This window comes from Leucopleurus acutus, assembly GCF_964270905.1.
Source record: "Leucopleurus acutus genome assembly, chromosome: 13".
In the NCBI taxonomy this organism is placed as follows: domain Eukaryota; kingdom Metazoa; phylum Chordata; class Mammalia; order Artiodactyla; family Delphinidae; genus Leucopleurus; species Leucopleurus acutus.
In genome coordinates, this window is record NC_139155.1 from 48,340,303 (window position 1) to 48,354,413 (window position 14,111).

Genomic DNA, 14,111 nt, shown 5'->3' on the forward strand with positions numbered 1-14,111 from the left:
CCTCTCCCGCGGCGGCGGGACCATTTCCTGAATCGCTGAAACGGAGGGAGGGCTGGGGCGCGGCTCTACCACAAGCGCAGGGGGCCGGGGGGTGGCGCGGAAGGAAAGGTGGAGGAACGGGAGGGCGATCAAGAGCAGGGAAGTTCTGCCGGGGCTGTGGTTCCAAAGTACCGCGCAGAAACTGGACTAGTACGGGCCAGAGTTCCCCGTCCAGGCTGGGCCGGCCGGCTGCCCGTCGGGCGCTGGAGCATCCCCCCTCCCCGCGCTCTCGACGTGGTTCGGCCCGAGAGACCGGCGTCTTTCCCCCAGTTTGCCGTTCACCCGGAGCGCTTGGGACTTGCCGATAGTGGTGACGGCGGCAACATGTCCGTGGCGTTCGCGGCCCCGAGGCAGCGCGGCAAGGGGGAGATCACTCCCGCTGCGATTCAGAAGGTGAAACCGCGTGGGGTCGGAGATGCCAGGCCCTGCCCGCGTTTGGGAGGGACCCGGGGGCCGGGCCGGGAGTCGGCCGGGCTGGGGGCGGAGGCGGGCCTGCTGGGAGGCGGGTGGGTGTGGGAACCCGAGCCGCGGGCTGCGCCCGAGTGGGTGGCGGAAGGGGGCGAACCAGTTCTCTCGAGGAGTCCCGCGCGCGTTTGGGCTCCTTCCTACAGGCACAAAAGCCCAAGCAACTGGCGCCTGATTTCTCTAGGGATGGGGCGGCGTTCGCGCGGCGGGGCGCGTGCACCCGGCGGTAGCGGCCGCGCGAGGAAGGGCTGTTTTCCGCGGCCCGCGCCCCCCGCGCGTCGCTCCGGAGTTACTTTGGCGTCGCCCCGCCCCGCGTGCCGAGGCGGCTCTGTGCAGACCTCACCTAGGGTCGCCGGGGGCCCGAGGGAAAGCCGGAGCGTTGCTGTCTCCCCGCGCAGAGCTGCAAACTCCGGCCGAGTTGGGGAGCTCTCACCAGAACTTGGGGGACGCGGCAGGGAACCTTAGTCGAGGCTCAGGGGCGGGCGAGGGAGAACCCTCTGGATTTCGGGGTTCTCTCGGAGTCCCTCCTCCCTTCCGGATGCACCCCTTACCTCTACAGCTGTAGCGAATACTCATTGATCGCCTACAGCAGGCGCCGAGGCTGCAGTGGTGAGCATGGTCCTTGCCTTCACGGAGCTTACAGTCGAGTAGTGGAGACAGTCTGATTCTCGTGACCAGTTGCAGAAGTAGTGATAAATACACAGGGAGCTGTGCTGTCGTTGCTGTTACTTGCCAGTTGGGGACACAAAGGTTCTTTATTCTCTACCCCTTGTTGCCTATGAGCAAGGCAGCGTTCTGAGTTTTAGTTAACCGACTTTGAAAAGTTACTTAGAAAATTTTGCAGTTTACCTTAAATATTTCGGTTTTGTTTTATGCACCGGAACAAAGGTGAAAATTGAAGAGAAGTCAACTTCTAGTACCACTCAGGATACCATCCTACGCCCGGTAGATTATGTTAATTGGCTTCTGTTGACTCTCAGGTTCTTTGTAGTGTGGCATTTGACATTTGCCCAACTGTTGCTTTATTTTTATGAACAAACCGGCTTGGCAGTGCCTGAAAATGCAGTGCTTTTCGTGTAGCGTACTGGGCTAAGTCTGCGGCCTGGCAAACAGCTTCAAGTACACATAGGCAAAACGTGTCTCTGGAAGACTTCGCTTTTTATTTTTGGCCTGTAGAAAAGTTCTGAATTTTTCTTTTTTTTTTCTGTAAAGAGTTTTTCTTACATACATCTAAAGATATTTATCATGGGTGATTAATTCAGGAGATGCTGATCAGTTAAAGTTTTCATCCTCAGCTGAGGAGAGAAAAAGGATTCCAAATTAAGTGCCTCATTCTATAGCGTGAGGGATTGATGTTAGGTATGAGACAAATATTCTAATGGTGAAGTTTATTAGGTTGAAGAATCCGAGAAGATAGGTTGTGAAATCGTTAGAGTGGAGATTGTATTAACACATTTTAAAGACAAATTTTTTGGCATCTGATGATTAAGAAGAAAACTCCATTTTTTAGAAGGGCATGTTAATATTTTTTTCCAGCGATATGAATCATATGCACAGTATTTTTTTCTGCATATGATTCATATGCAGAAAAGTCATACTGTTCAATGGGTTTTCGTGTTTAGTTAAAAGAATTACATTAACTCAATTAGTGAGAAAGAGTGGTTATGCTATTATACTTCATGCTTTCGTTGAATCCTGGAAGGGTGGGGCAGTTTTAGGAGGAACATCTACTCCTGTCACTTGATAAATCTGAGACCCTGAAATCTTAAGTTGTTTTTACAGGGTAGCAAAGCTGGCACTAAAACTAACTGGCCTTTTAATTGCTACATCAGTGCTTTTTCCTCAGTGCCACTTTGCTTAGATGAATTATTTAACCCTTAAAGCTAGTTTTGCTTTGAATTGTTATAAGATGATAGTATGATAAATTGATATGCTTCTTACTTTTAAACTTTTGGTACAACTAAATTATAAGGTAGGCTCATAGAGTCTGCGATAAATATTCAGTACTTACCTAGAAATTATTGTAATTATTGCATATTTGGAGAATCACGAAACCATGCTGTATAAAACTTGGAAACTAGCCAGCTATCTCCTTAAGCCTCCTGAGTTGAAGTTTTCATGAGCTTATTCTGGATAAAGACAGATTTTTTTTTCACTAAGACAAAGCATTACAATGATGCAAAGCCAACTTGGACTCTTAACTTTCAGTCTTTATTGTTTGTTTTTTTTGGCTGTACCCCACGGCTTGGGGGCTCTTAGCTCCCCTGCCAGGGATTGAACCTGTGCTCTCTGCAGTGGAAGCTCAGAGTCCTAACCACTGGACCATCAGCGAATTCCCTCTTAACTTTTAGTCTTAATAAGGCTAAAACTTCTATTTCAGATAGTAGAGGTAATTAAATGTTTGAACAGAAAAGAAACTCCAAATTTTCTGTGCTGAGCTTCAGGTAATAATTCAGAGGGAGAATAATTGAAATAGAAATATTAGGGAATTCCCTGGTGGTCCAATGGTTAAGACTCCATGCTTCCACTGCAGGGGATGCGGGTTCGATCCCTGGTCAGGGAATAAAATCCTGCAAGCCGGGCGGCACTGCCCAAAAAAAAAAAAAAAAAAAAAATTAAAAAATGTTGATTAAACATGATAACATTTCAAAGGTATAAAATAAGATCTTTTGTGCTGAGCTATATACTATGTATAAAAAAAGTCCTGTGAATTCAGTTCCTGTAGAGATAAATGTTTCTAGAAATCTGAATTTTTTATTAATTGTTGCACTAGATTTACAATAAACTTTTTCTTATTTCAGATGTTGGATGAAAATAACCATCTTATTCAGTGTATAATGGACTATCAGAATAAAGGAAAGACCTCAGAGTGTTCTCAGTAAGATTGATATGAATTTTTTTGTATTTGTTTTTCTGTGTTCGTTAATTTTTTACTTTTCTTTTTAGGAACAGCTTTATTGAGATGTAATTCACATACCATATAATTCACCTATTTTAAAGTGTACAATTCAGTGGTTTTTAGTATATTCATAGAGTTGTACTGTTACTTTAATCAATTTTAGAACATTTTCATCATTCCCAAAAGAAACCATATCCCATTAGCAGTCACTCCCTGTTCTCACTTCCCAATCCCACACCCCTTGTTAATCACTAATTTGTTTTCTGTTTGTGTAGATTTGCTTATTGTGGACACTTCATATTAATGGATTCATTCAATACATGTTTTTTTTTGACCGACTTCTTTCCCTTAGCATAGTGTTTTCAAGATTCATCCATGTTGAAGCTTGTATCAGTATTTCCTTCCTTTTTATTGCTGAATAATCTTCCATGGCTATACCACGTTTTATTTATTCATCAGTGATGTTGTTTGGGTTGGTTCCAATTCTTGACTATGATGAATAATGCTGTTGTGAACATTCGTGTGCAATTTTTTGTGTGACTTTTCTTGATTTTTTATAAAAAAAATTTGTGCTTTGGGATGGAGTGGATATCAGTGTTTTTCTAATACTTCTTATCCTGCATTATAAAATAATGACTTCAAATTTGCATAGTCTGATTTGTGGAAAAGTTAGATATTCACATTTATAAGGTATTTAGTTACATCCATGTACAGTTGACTCTTGAACAACATGGGTTTAAACTACACAGGTGCACTTCCATGTGGATTTTTTTCAGTAAAGATGTACTGCAGTGCTACATGATCTGCGGTTGGTTGAATATGTGGATGCGGAACCATGGATACTGGGGGCAGACTGTAGAGTTATACTCAGATTTTCAACTGCGCCGGGCTCAGTCCCTCCTACCACTGTGTGCAAAGGTCAGCTGTATGTGGTTGAGAACGCAAAGTTTATGTCTAGTACAGAATTGATTACCACTCATAAGAACCGAACTTCTTACTCTGAAGTGATGATGTGTCTGAAGTAAACGGTATCCCCTAATAGAATCTGGTATAGTGGAACAAATTGAATATTTTATCAAAAGTCTCTAGAACAACACTATCAGTAGGAATATATTGGGAGCCACATAAGTAATTCTACATTTGCTAGTAGGCACATTAAACCAGTAAAAAGAAACATGAAATTAATTTTTATAATATATTTTATTTAACTTACTATTTCTAAAATAATATCTCTTCAATATGTAATCAGTATAAAAATACTAATGAGTTATTTTGTTCTTTTGTTTCATAATAAGTCTTTGAAATCCATTGTGCATCTTACCCTACTAACATGTCATTTTGTACTAGCCACAAGTTCAGTGTGTCTAGTGGCTACCGTATTGGACAACTCAGCTCTGAATATTTTACTCTCACCATTGTTTTGGGACACATCTATCTTTCCTAGAGATCTCATTGGTCTGCTCTCAGGAAGAGTTTTTCGGCAACCCTGGCTCTTTCTCTGCGTGGCTTTCATGCTGTGCTGGTCGCCTGCTGTCATCCGATTAACTCTTTACCTAGTTTTGAGTCCCTCTCCATGACTTTGTCTCTTTCCCCTTTGTTTAAAATTGTTTTTGAATTAAGAAACTTATAAACCATAAAAGTTTGTAGGGATAAAAGTCGCTTTTTTACTTCTCATTCTTATATCTCTCTTCTCTCCACAGAGGTAATTACTTACAATGGTTTAGTACCTATCTTTCAAAACATTTTTCTGTGCATTTACAAATACGTGCTCACATTTATCTAAACACATTTAGACAGGTATTTTAGTTTTCACAGATTAAGGTTTTCTAAATGGAATGGCTGGGTCAAAGACCGTTCTAAATCTCCAAATTACCCTGCAAAGAGATTGTATTGGTTTGCTTTCCTCCCACTAGGTTTCAGAGTCCTGGTTTTCAACCATATCTTCCAGCAACGGATACTGGCCATCTTTTAAAATTTTTTTACACATCTGATTGGTGAAAAGCGGTATCTCTTTCTAAAACCTTTTATTTTTAAATAATTTCATTCTTATAAAAAACTTTCAAAGATAGTAGAAGAAATTGCTGTATGCCCTTCACTGAAATGCCTCAAATGTTAACATATTAGTCCACTATGTCATTCACTTCTTCCCCATTTCGTTTTTCTGAAATATTTGAGAAAAAAGTTGCAGGCATGATTCTCTCTTATCTTTGTAACATCCATGTGTCTTTCATAAAACCAAGCACAAATTCTTAGAGTCTAATTGTTAAAATCAAGAATTCAGGGACTTCCCTGGTGCTTCAGTGATTAAATACTGTTATCATATTTTCAGACCTTTCAAAAATTTTGCCAATTGTCCCGTTAGTGTATTTTTTCAGTTCCATGATCCAGTGCAGGATCAGATGTTATATTTAGGTCTGTGTCTTCAGAATACTTTAATCTGTAACTGTCCTTCAGTTTTTCCGTTATCTTTCGTGATGTTGACATTGTTGAAGAGTACAGACCAGTTGTTGTGTTATATGTCCCTCATTTTGGGTTGACTGGTGTTTCTCCTTGATTAGACTCATGTTATACACTTTTGGCAGGAGTACCACAGACAAGATGTTGCATCCTTCTCAGTGCATCCTCAGTAACCGTGTGATAGCAGTTTGTCCCAATATTCAGGGTAACTTTGGCTACTTTGTTAAGGTGGTGCCTGCCAGGATCTCTACTGTAAAGTTACTATTTCTTCCTTTGTTATTTCTTTGTATGTGTTGGGGAGATACCTTGAGACACACATAACCCTGTTTCTTAGCCTATTTCCACACATTCGTTTTAACATCCACCAGTGATTCTGGACTAAAACAGTTATTACTGTGGCAGTTGCCAAAAGGTGACTGAACCCATCTTTCCTTCTACAGTTATTTGGAATCCTACTGTAAGGAACAAATTTCCCAGCCCCTGTCCCATTCATTCATTCATTGATTTATATCTGAATGAACTTATGGATTCTTACTGTATTCTCTGGGTTTTAATTTGTTAGTCTATTATTTATTAATTTTCTTTTTCAAATTGTCCCAGATGTTGGCCACTGGGAGCCCCTCATGCTGGTTTCTTGACTTGTCTCTATTAATTTTGAGCATTTAAAAAATTTCTTGTATGACAGAATGTTCTAGGCTCCTCTTGTACTTTTTTCTGCCCCAGTCTGGAATCATTTCTCCAAGCCCTAGTTCATTTTTGGAGAATAATATTTAGAAATTAAGATCTCAATGCTAGGATATCTTAATTTCTAATCACTTGTACATTTTGCATTTTATGTGACCATTGCCACTTCTTTTATGTATATTTTCTTTGATGAATCTTGTCTGTTTATATGTGAAAATTTCTTTTAAGAAATTACAACTGGATAATCATCAGTGGTTAGAAGATCACTACCTCATGTCAGCCATGGAATGATAACAACTGAGAGGCACTGATTAGAATAATTATTTTCACTTATGGCTTTTTTCTTCTTTTTACTACCTTTATCCAGCTCCTCCTCTTCCCCGCCCCCCACCACTGGTAACCACAAATCTGATCTCTTTTTCTGTGAGTTTGTCTGTTTTTGTTATTCTGTTATTCTTTTTGGGGGGCTGCACTGTGCAGCATGTGGGATCTTAGTTTCCTGACCAGGAATCGAACCCATGGCCCCTGCGGTGGAAACGCTGAGTCTTAACTGCAGGACAGCCAGGGAAGTCCCTGTCCGTTTGTTTTTGAAGTATAACTGACCTACATCACTATGCTAGTTCCTGGTGCACAACTTAGTGATTTGACATATCTATATGTTACAAAATGGTCATCACACCTGTGGCGTTTTAAAATGCCAGGTAAAGCCACGGGCATAGGACTGGTTCAATTTCCTATAGGCCCTAGCAGTATGTGACAGGGATAAGACGTTCAGATGTAGAACCCACTTTTCCAACTTGTCGGCAAAAGTTCATACTGTCTTATTCTTCGTAGTCTTAGCTTTTTTGTGTATGTGATCATTTTCCCCTTCTCTGCCTATTGGCATAGACCTCATTTGCTCACATATATGTATAAATGGGGCTTAAATTGATTTAGGTAGAATCTTAAATTTTGCCCTTTCTGTTGTATTTAATTTCATTCTTAGAGTTCTTCATATACTCTTTCTTTCTCAAGTTGTCAGAATTGGTTTGTGAGTGAAGAAAAAAAAATTCGCCTCTCAACATTAATAAATGTTCTTGTTTCTCACAGGAGAAGTGAAAGGAGAATAAAGAGAAACATCAATGACAGCCATCTGGGAATTGATAGTTCAATTTTATTTATTTATTTATTTATATTTTTGGCTGTGTTGGGTCTTCGTTTCTGTGCGAGGGCTTTCTCTAGTTGCGGCGAGTGGGGGCTACTCTTCATTGCGGTGCGCGGGCCTCTCACTGTCGTGGCTTCTCTTGTTGCGGAGCACAGGCTCCAGACACGCAGGCTCAGTAGTCGTGGCTCACGGGCCCAGTTGCTCCGCGGCATGTGGGATCTTCCCAGAACAGGGCTCGAACCCAGGTCGTCTGCATTGGCAGGCAGATTCTCAACCACTGCGCCACCAGGGAAGCCCAATAATTAAACAGTTCCTTAAGATGTGATAACTGCCTGAAGCAGTGTTTTTTGTTTTTTGTTTTTTGCGGTACGCGGGCCTCTCACTGTTGTGGCCTCTCCTGTTGCGGAGCACAGGCTCTGGACGCGGAGGCTCAGTGGCCATGGCTCACGGGCCCAGCTGCTCCGCGGCATGTGGCATCTTCCCGGACCGGGGCACGAACCCGTGTCCCCTGCATTGGCAGATGGCCTCTCAACCACTGCGCCACCAGGGAGGCCCTGAAGCAATGTTTTTTAAAATCAAAAGTAACTTTATTTTTATGAAAGCAGTATAGGCATTGTAGAAAATTAGAAAACACAGATATTTAAAATTTAGAGAACGAACAGCATATTCTCACCACCCAAAGATTTTTCACTGGTAACATCTTTGGATATATTACTCTGCCCTTATCTACACACACACACACACGCTCACACTCACACTCACACTCACTCTCATATAAGTCAGTGAATCACCTGTAGAGCTCATATGCCCAGATCCTCTTCCCTTTAAATTCTGACAACTTATATATAAGAATATATTATTGCTCTCTTGTGGTGTTTGGTTTGAGCATTTTCTAAATCATCCCATGTATTTGCTTAAATCAGCCCTTATTTTTTGTATTTCAGGGTGAGTGCACCTATTTCAGAGTGTGTTATAAACAGTTCTCAAGTGAAAAATTTTTGTTCATCATAGTGTAAATGAATTTAGTTTTAAATCTCTAGTTAGGAAGTTAACTTTTATTCTATAAATTGTATTTGTGTTGACCTAAAAATACACTGTTCATAGCTTCTAGGTAAAAGTTTCTTTTTCAAAATGAAATCTGACTTTTTGGGATTCATTTTGTAATTATATCAATAAATTTAATGGTGGTTATTTTACTTTATTCGAGGTAGTTCATGTAGTGGCTCTTAGTGGTATCTTTGGGAAGTGAACTGCCTCTCATTTAATAGGTTAATAATTAAGGGTATCTGGAAGTATCTGCCAGTATTTATGAGGAAGTTACCATCATGAAATATAAAATGTCGAATATATTTTATATCTTCCCTTTGCTTACATACTGTTTTCTTTTATTAACGTATACGTTTTTAGAAATAATAAGCATATAAAAACTGCTTCAGTGACAAATTAATAGTATTTATAGAATTTAAAAAAAGTTTCTCAGGAAAATGTTTAATATTTGTAGAAGAATCTTAGAATAAGCTTATTTGATGAGTGCTGTAAAAAGAATGCCGTTTTTACAAGAAGAAACCCTACTGAAGTTACAAAAGACCATTAAAAACGATCATTTTTACTTACCCCCTTACATTAGGTAAAAAGATTTGGAGCTTTTGTAGAAATTTGACTGGTTTCTGTGGATTCGATGTAATATTGTATCAGTATTCATTTCCTTGTTATGATGGTTGTATTGTAGTTATATAGGGGAATGTCCTTGTTTTTGGGAAATTAACACTGAAGTTTTAGGAGTAATGGGGTATTATGCCGGTAACTGACTCTCGATGGTTTTGGAAAAAAGTGTGTCGTTGCATGCACGTGTATGTTGGTGTAGGTGTTTAGAGATAGTATAAGACAGATGTAAGATGCTGACAGTTGGGGAGCGTGGGAGAAAAATATTTGGGAGTTCTTCATACTATTCTTGAAACTGTAAGTTTGAGATTATTTCAAGATTAAAAATTAAGATTTGATAGTTGGGGAAATGTCTTTAAAGTATTTCATAAAAGTTGCTATATTTATAGATATTTAGAACCACAAGGACTTTAGAGATCTACCCTCACTGCCATTATTTTATTTTATTTTATTATTTTTTAAATAAATTTATTTATTTTTGTCTGCGTTGGGTCTTCGTTGCTGGGCGCGGGCTTTCTTTAGTTGGGGCTACTCTTTGTTGCAGTGCACGTGCTTCTCATTGCGGTGGCTTCTCTTGTTGTGGAGCACGGGCTCTAGGCGCGCAGGCTTCGGTAGTTGTAGTACGCGGACTCAGTAGTTGTGGCTCGCGAGCTCTAGAGTGCAGCCTCAGTAGTTGTGGCACAGGGGCTTAGTTGCTCCACGGCATGTGGGATCTTCCCGGACCAGGGCTCGAACCCGTGTTCCCTGCATTGGCAGCAGATTCTTAGCCACTGTGCCACCAGGGAAGTTCCTGCCATTATTTTATAAATGAGGCCTCAAGCGTGTGGCAGATTAAACAGTATTTTAACACTGGCTTACTGAGGACCAATAAGCATGACTAGAATTTTCTTAAAGGGTCATGAGTAAGCCATAGTCTCTGAGTAAAGTTGGTATTTTTATTTTTGATAGGGCAGTCAGCAAATCTCATATCTGAGTACATGTGATAGAGCCATACTAATATTCAGAAGAAAAGAAAAACTTGGAAGAGCAGCCTTTGAAATGGGTTACATGTTCTAATGGCTGGTTGGTTTTTTAAAAATGGCAAGATTGTAGAATCCTGTATCTTAAATTCCATTCAAGATGTCTATGGAATAATGAAGTAGTTCCAGCTAGTGGTGCCTGTTAGTGCTGTTTGAAGAATTTCAATGACATAATTAACCATTATGAATAATTCAGTGCAAAATAATAATTCTTGGTCCTTGTTTGTTTAAGGATCCCTATAACAATATATCATGTCTGATTGAGCAACATAGTGTATATGTGAGGAGGAACATTAAGAACTTAGACTTGTTTTTAAACAACAACAAAAAAACAAAAACAAAGAAACAAGGAAACCTTGGGAAGTGTTGGATATATCTGTTACCTCCATGGTGGTGATGTTTTCACTGGTGTTTGTGTATGTCCAACCTCATCAGATTGTACACGTTAAATACGTGAAGTTCTTTATATATATCAGTTATATCTCAATAAATTTATAAAAAAACAAACAAGCAAACTATAAAAGTATGATCTTGTTGGTGAAGAAACTTTAAGTTCAGTGAGAAATAAGTTTTTTCCTCCCTAATAAGAAAACAGTAGTGAAACCAGTTTTTCCAGCAGGATATAAATAATGCAGCAAAGAATTTACTAGGATTCCTCTTAACGGTGTCTGTCTTAGAAAATTACTTCATTTGGGATCCATATTAGAAGACTCTATTTAGCTGAATAAAGTTCTTTTGACTTATTTTCATTATTTTAATTTGTATAGTATTTATTAGTAAATGAAATTCTAAAAGCTTAATTTGATGCACGTTTTACGTTTATATTATTTTGTGGGTTTACCAGCACTAGTAATTGGATCACTACTAATTTCAATCTGGTTTCATCTGAGTTAATTTTTTAAATTATGAAGAGTGACTTAGCAAAACTAATTCATAGGTAAGTAAGATCACAATAAACATGTTTAACCACTTGACTCTGATAATGAGAATTTGCTTTATTTTTTAAAGTTAATTTGCAGTGTTGTTGGTGTTGGTGTCCTATTATTTCCTCCATCCCGGTGCTTTAGCATATAACTTTTTTCTTTTTTTTGTAATTGGAGATGCCTCTTTATTGTCCTCTCTATACGTCCTGATACATGGGCAGCATAACCACGGCAGGCATAGATTGTTGGTCACTGCTGCAGGAATGAGAACGGAAAAAATGTGTGGTTTCCACCTCCTTTCTGACATTTTAGCAGAGCGTGTTGACTGTACTTGGCTTTGAGGTTTTTGGCAACACGAAAATGGCAGAGGGAAGGGAATAAGCATATCAGTTTTGTTGATTCCTTCATTCTAGATCTCTTTGCATATGTTATATGTGTGGAGCCAGTACCTGTCTCAGTTATTCCATTTACTATGCTGTACAATCTTGTACAAGTTATTAACCTATCTAAACCTCAATTTCTTCATCTGTGAAATGGAGAAAATAAGAATCTTCACTTCATAGTGTTGGTTTGAGGATTAAATCAGATGTTTAAGTATGTAAAACAACTATAGCAATATCTAGCACATGGTAAGAGCTCCGTGTTTGTTATTGTCTTTGAACATACTTATTTGGAATTATTTTGCAGAGGAACTAGGAAAAATTGAAGTGCTGTTGATGTTCAGGTAACAGAAATCGCTCATTAAACTTGAGGAATAAAATGCTGTTTGTATAATATGTAAGCAGATAGGAAGAAAATTATTTTTTAATATTGATATTTGTTTTGTTTTAATAGGTATCAACAGATGCTGCATACAAACTTGGTCTACCTTGCTACAATAGCAGATTCTAATCAAAACATGCAGTCTCTTTTACCAGCAGTAAGTACCTTTAAAATAGTGTGAAGTAGATAATTTTTATAGAGTTCTTTACAGAATAACACATTTTTGTTTGGTGATTCTGAGTTTTGTTTAGCAAATCCTGCCCTCTTCTGAGAACATGAAGATATTCTCCTATATGATCTACAAGCTTTATTATTTTGCCTTCATATTTAATTTGAATTAATTCACCTGGAATTGATTCCCTGACTGAAGAAGTTATATCCATCCATCTATTCACTAACCCACCTATTTATTTATTTATTTATTTATTTATTTAAATGTGTAATTGCACAAATTATTTAGGAACAAATCTGTAATATTTTAAAGCAGATCCCCAGCCATCATATATGTAATTTAATATGCATCTCTGGCAGATAAGGACTATTATCCCACACCACAAAATTAACCAGAATCTCTTAATGTCTTATAATACCCAGGATGTTTTCAATTTTCACCAATTATCTAAAAAACTCGAATGTTTTAATGATTGTTTGCCGCAGAATCCAAACAAGGTCCACCTGTTGCATTCGTTGATCTGTGTCTTAAGTTTTTTTAATCTGTATCAGTTTATATTTTTTATTCTCCATTTATTTGTTGAAGAAACTGGGTCATATATTTTGCAGAACTTCTCACATTTTGGATTTGGCTGATTGTATCCTCGTGGTTCTTTAACGTGTTCCTCCATCTCATCTCTGTCTCCTCTAAACTGATAATTTATAGATTGAGAGGCTCCATTAGAATTAGGTTTAGTTTTATGTTATTTCATTGGTGGCCCCGTGTTTGTGTTGCCTATTGTATCTCGTTAGCAGGGACATATTTTGTTGTCCCGTTTTTAGTGATGTCAGGATTGATCAGTGCACACAGTTGGTACTGGTCTGATCAGTCCATTATAAAGTTCCCCATCTACCTTTCAGTTAGTGGTTTTAGCAGTCATTGGTGCTTGTTGATCAGGTTCGTTGTTTCATTTTAGGATCTAAGAACAATGAGTTTCTAACTTTACAGTTCCTCCTACAATGTACTTCTTTTAAAAAGGAAAATTTCCTTTAATCAAATATTTGGTTATCCTGAAATAGAGAGTTCTATAGGAAAGTCATGATAAAGGCTTGATTCTATTCCTTTATCAATTTTCGGAATAACCAGTTGGTCTCTAGCAACCTGCAAAAGATGACCAAGGATTTTGTCTTTTTTTTATTATCTGAACTTATACATTTTAATATTTTTAATGTGTTTAAATCCATTGAGTCATTCTTTGTGACAGTCAAGTTTTCTCACCTGTGGTCAGTGGCTACCCCTTCATTTGGCTCCTGTGTCCTTCTGACATGATTTCGTTATTGTATAGCTTCTTTGCTTCAGAATTTGTGAGAGAGATCAGACTGATTATGTTTTCTGCCCCAGAACTATTCTGCCCCAACTATTTTTCCAACCAGCCTTTTTCCTATGGGAATTGGTATTTAGAAACCACAATTTGGATGTTTGGGGCATTCATTATTACTGAGTTTCCATTTTTTCTTGGCATTTTCAGCAGACAGAGGTAGTAAACTCGCTTTTTAAAAAGAAAGAAAATATTAAATTAGTGATATTGCCACTTCAGGAAAAGTTTTTTTACCCAGATTTGATTTTATGTGTTAGTATCTCTTCTGTCTTACTCTAAAAATCTTGATACCTCAGTGACATTATTATAGTCACTTGTTTGCTTTATACTACTATATATGTAACATAATTTCAATATAACAATACCAAGATTGCCGCTAACAATAATATGCTTGTCCTTAGATATATCTCACTAGGGATATATAATGAATAAATTTAGTTTTGAATCTGAAAGAATGTTAATGTGATTTTTTGCCATGGATTTCATTATCAGCTAGTACGAGCAATAGATTTGATTTCATTTGTTTCC

At 38.5% G+C, this 14,111-nt stretch overlaps 1 protein-coding gene across 2 annotated transcripts in view; it reads left to right on the forward strand.

Annotated features, from left to right (window-relative positions):
- The first annotated feature begins 344 nt into the window (after positions 1 to 344).
- SS18 (SS18 subunit of BAF chromatin remodeling complex) overlaps positions 345 to 14,111 on the forward strand; it is a 76,084-nt gene continuing 62,317 nt past the window's right edge. For both annotated transcript variants that reach the window (XM_082852830.1, XM_082852829.1), the window contains exons 1-3: positions 345 to 432; positions 3,306 to 3,382; positions 12,127 to 12,211. In XM_082852830.1, the coding sequence (XP_082708956.1) occupies positions 364 to 432; positions 3,306 to 3,382; positions 12,127 to 12,211 (231 nt within the window). In that variant the 5' untranslated portion in view covers positions 345 to 363. The remainder of the gene's footprint in view (positions 433 to 3,305; positions 3,383 to 12,126; positions 12,212 to 14,111) is intronic.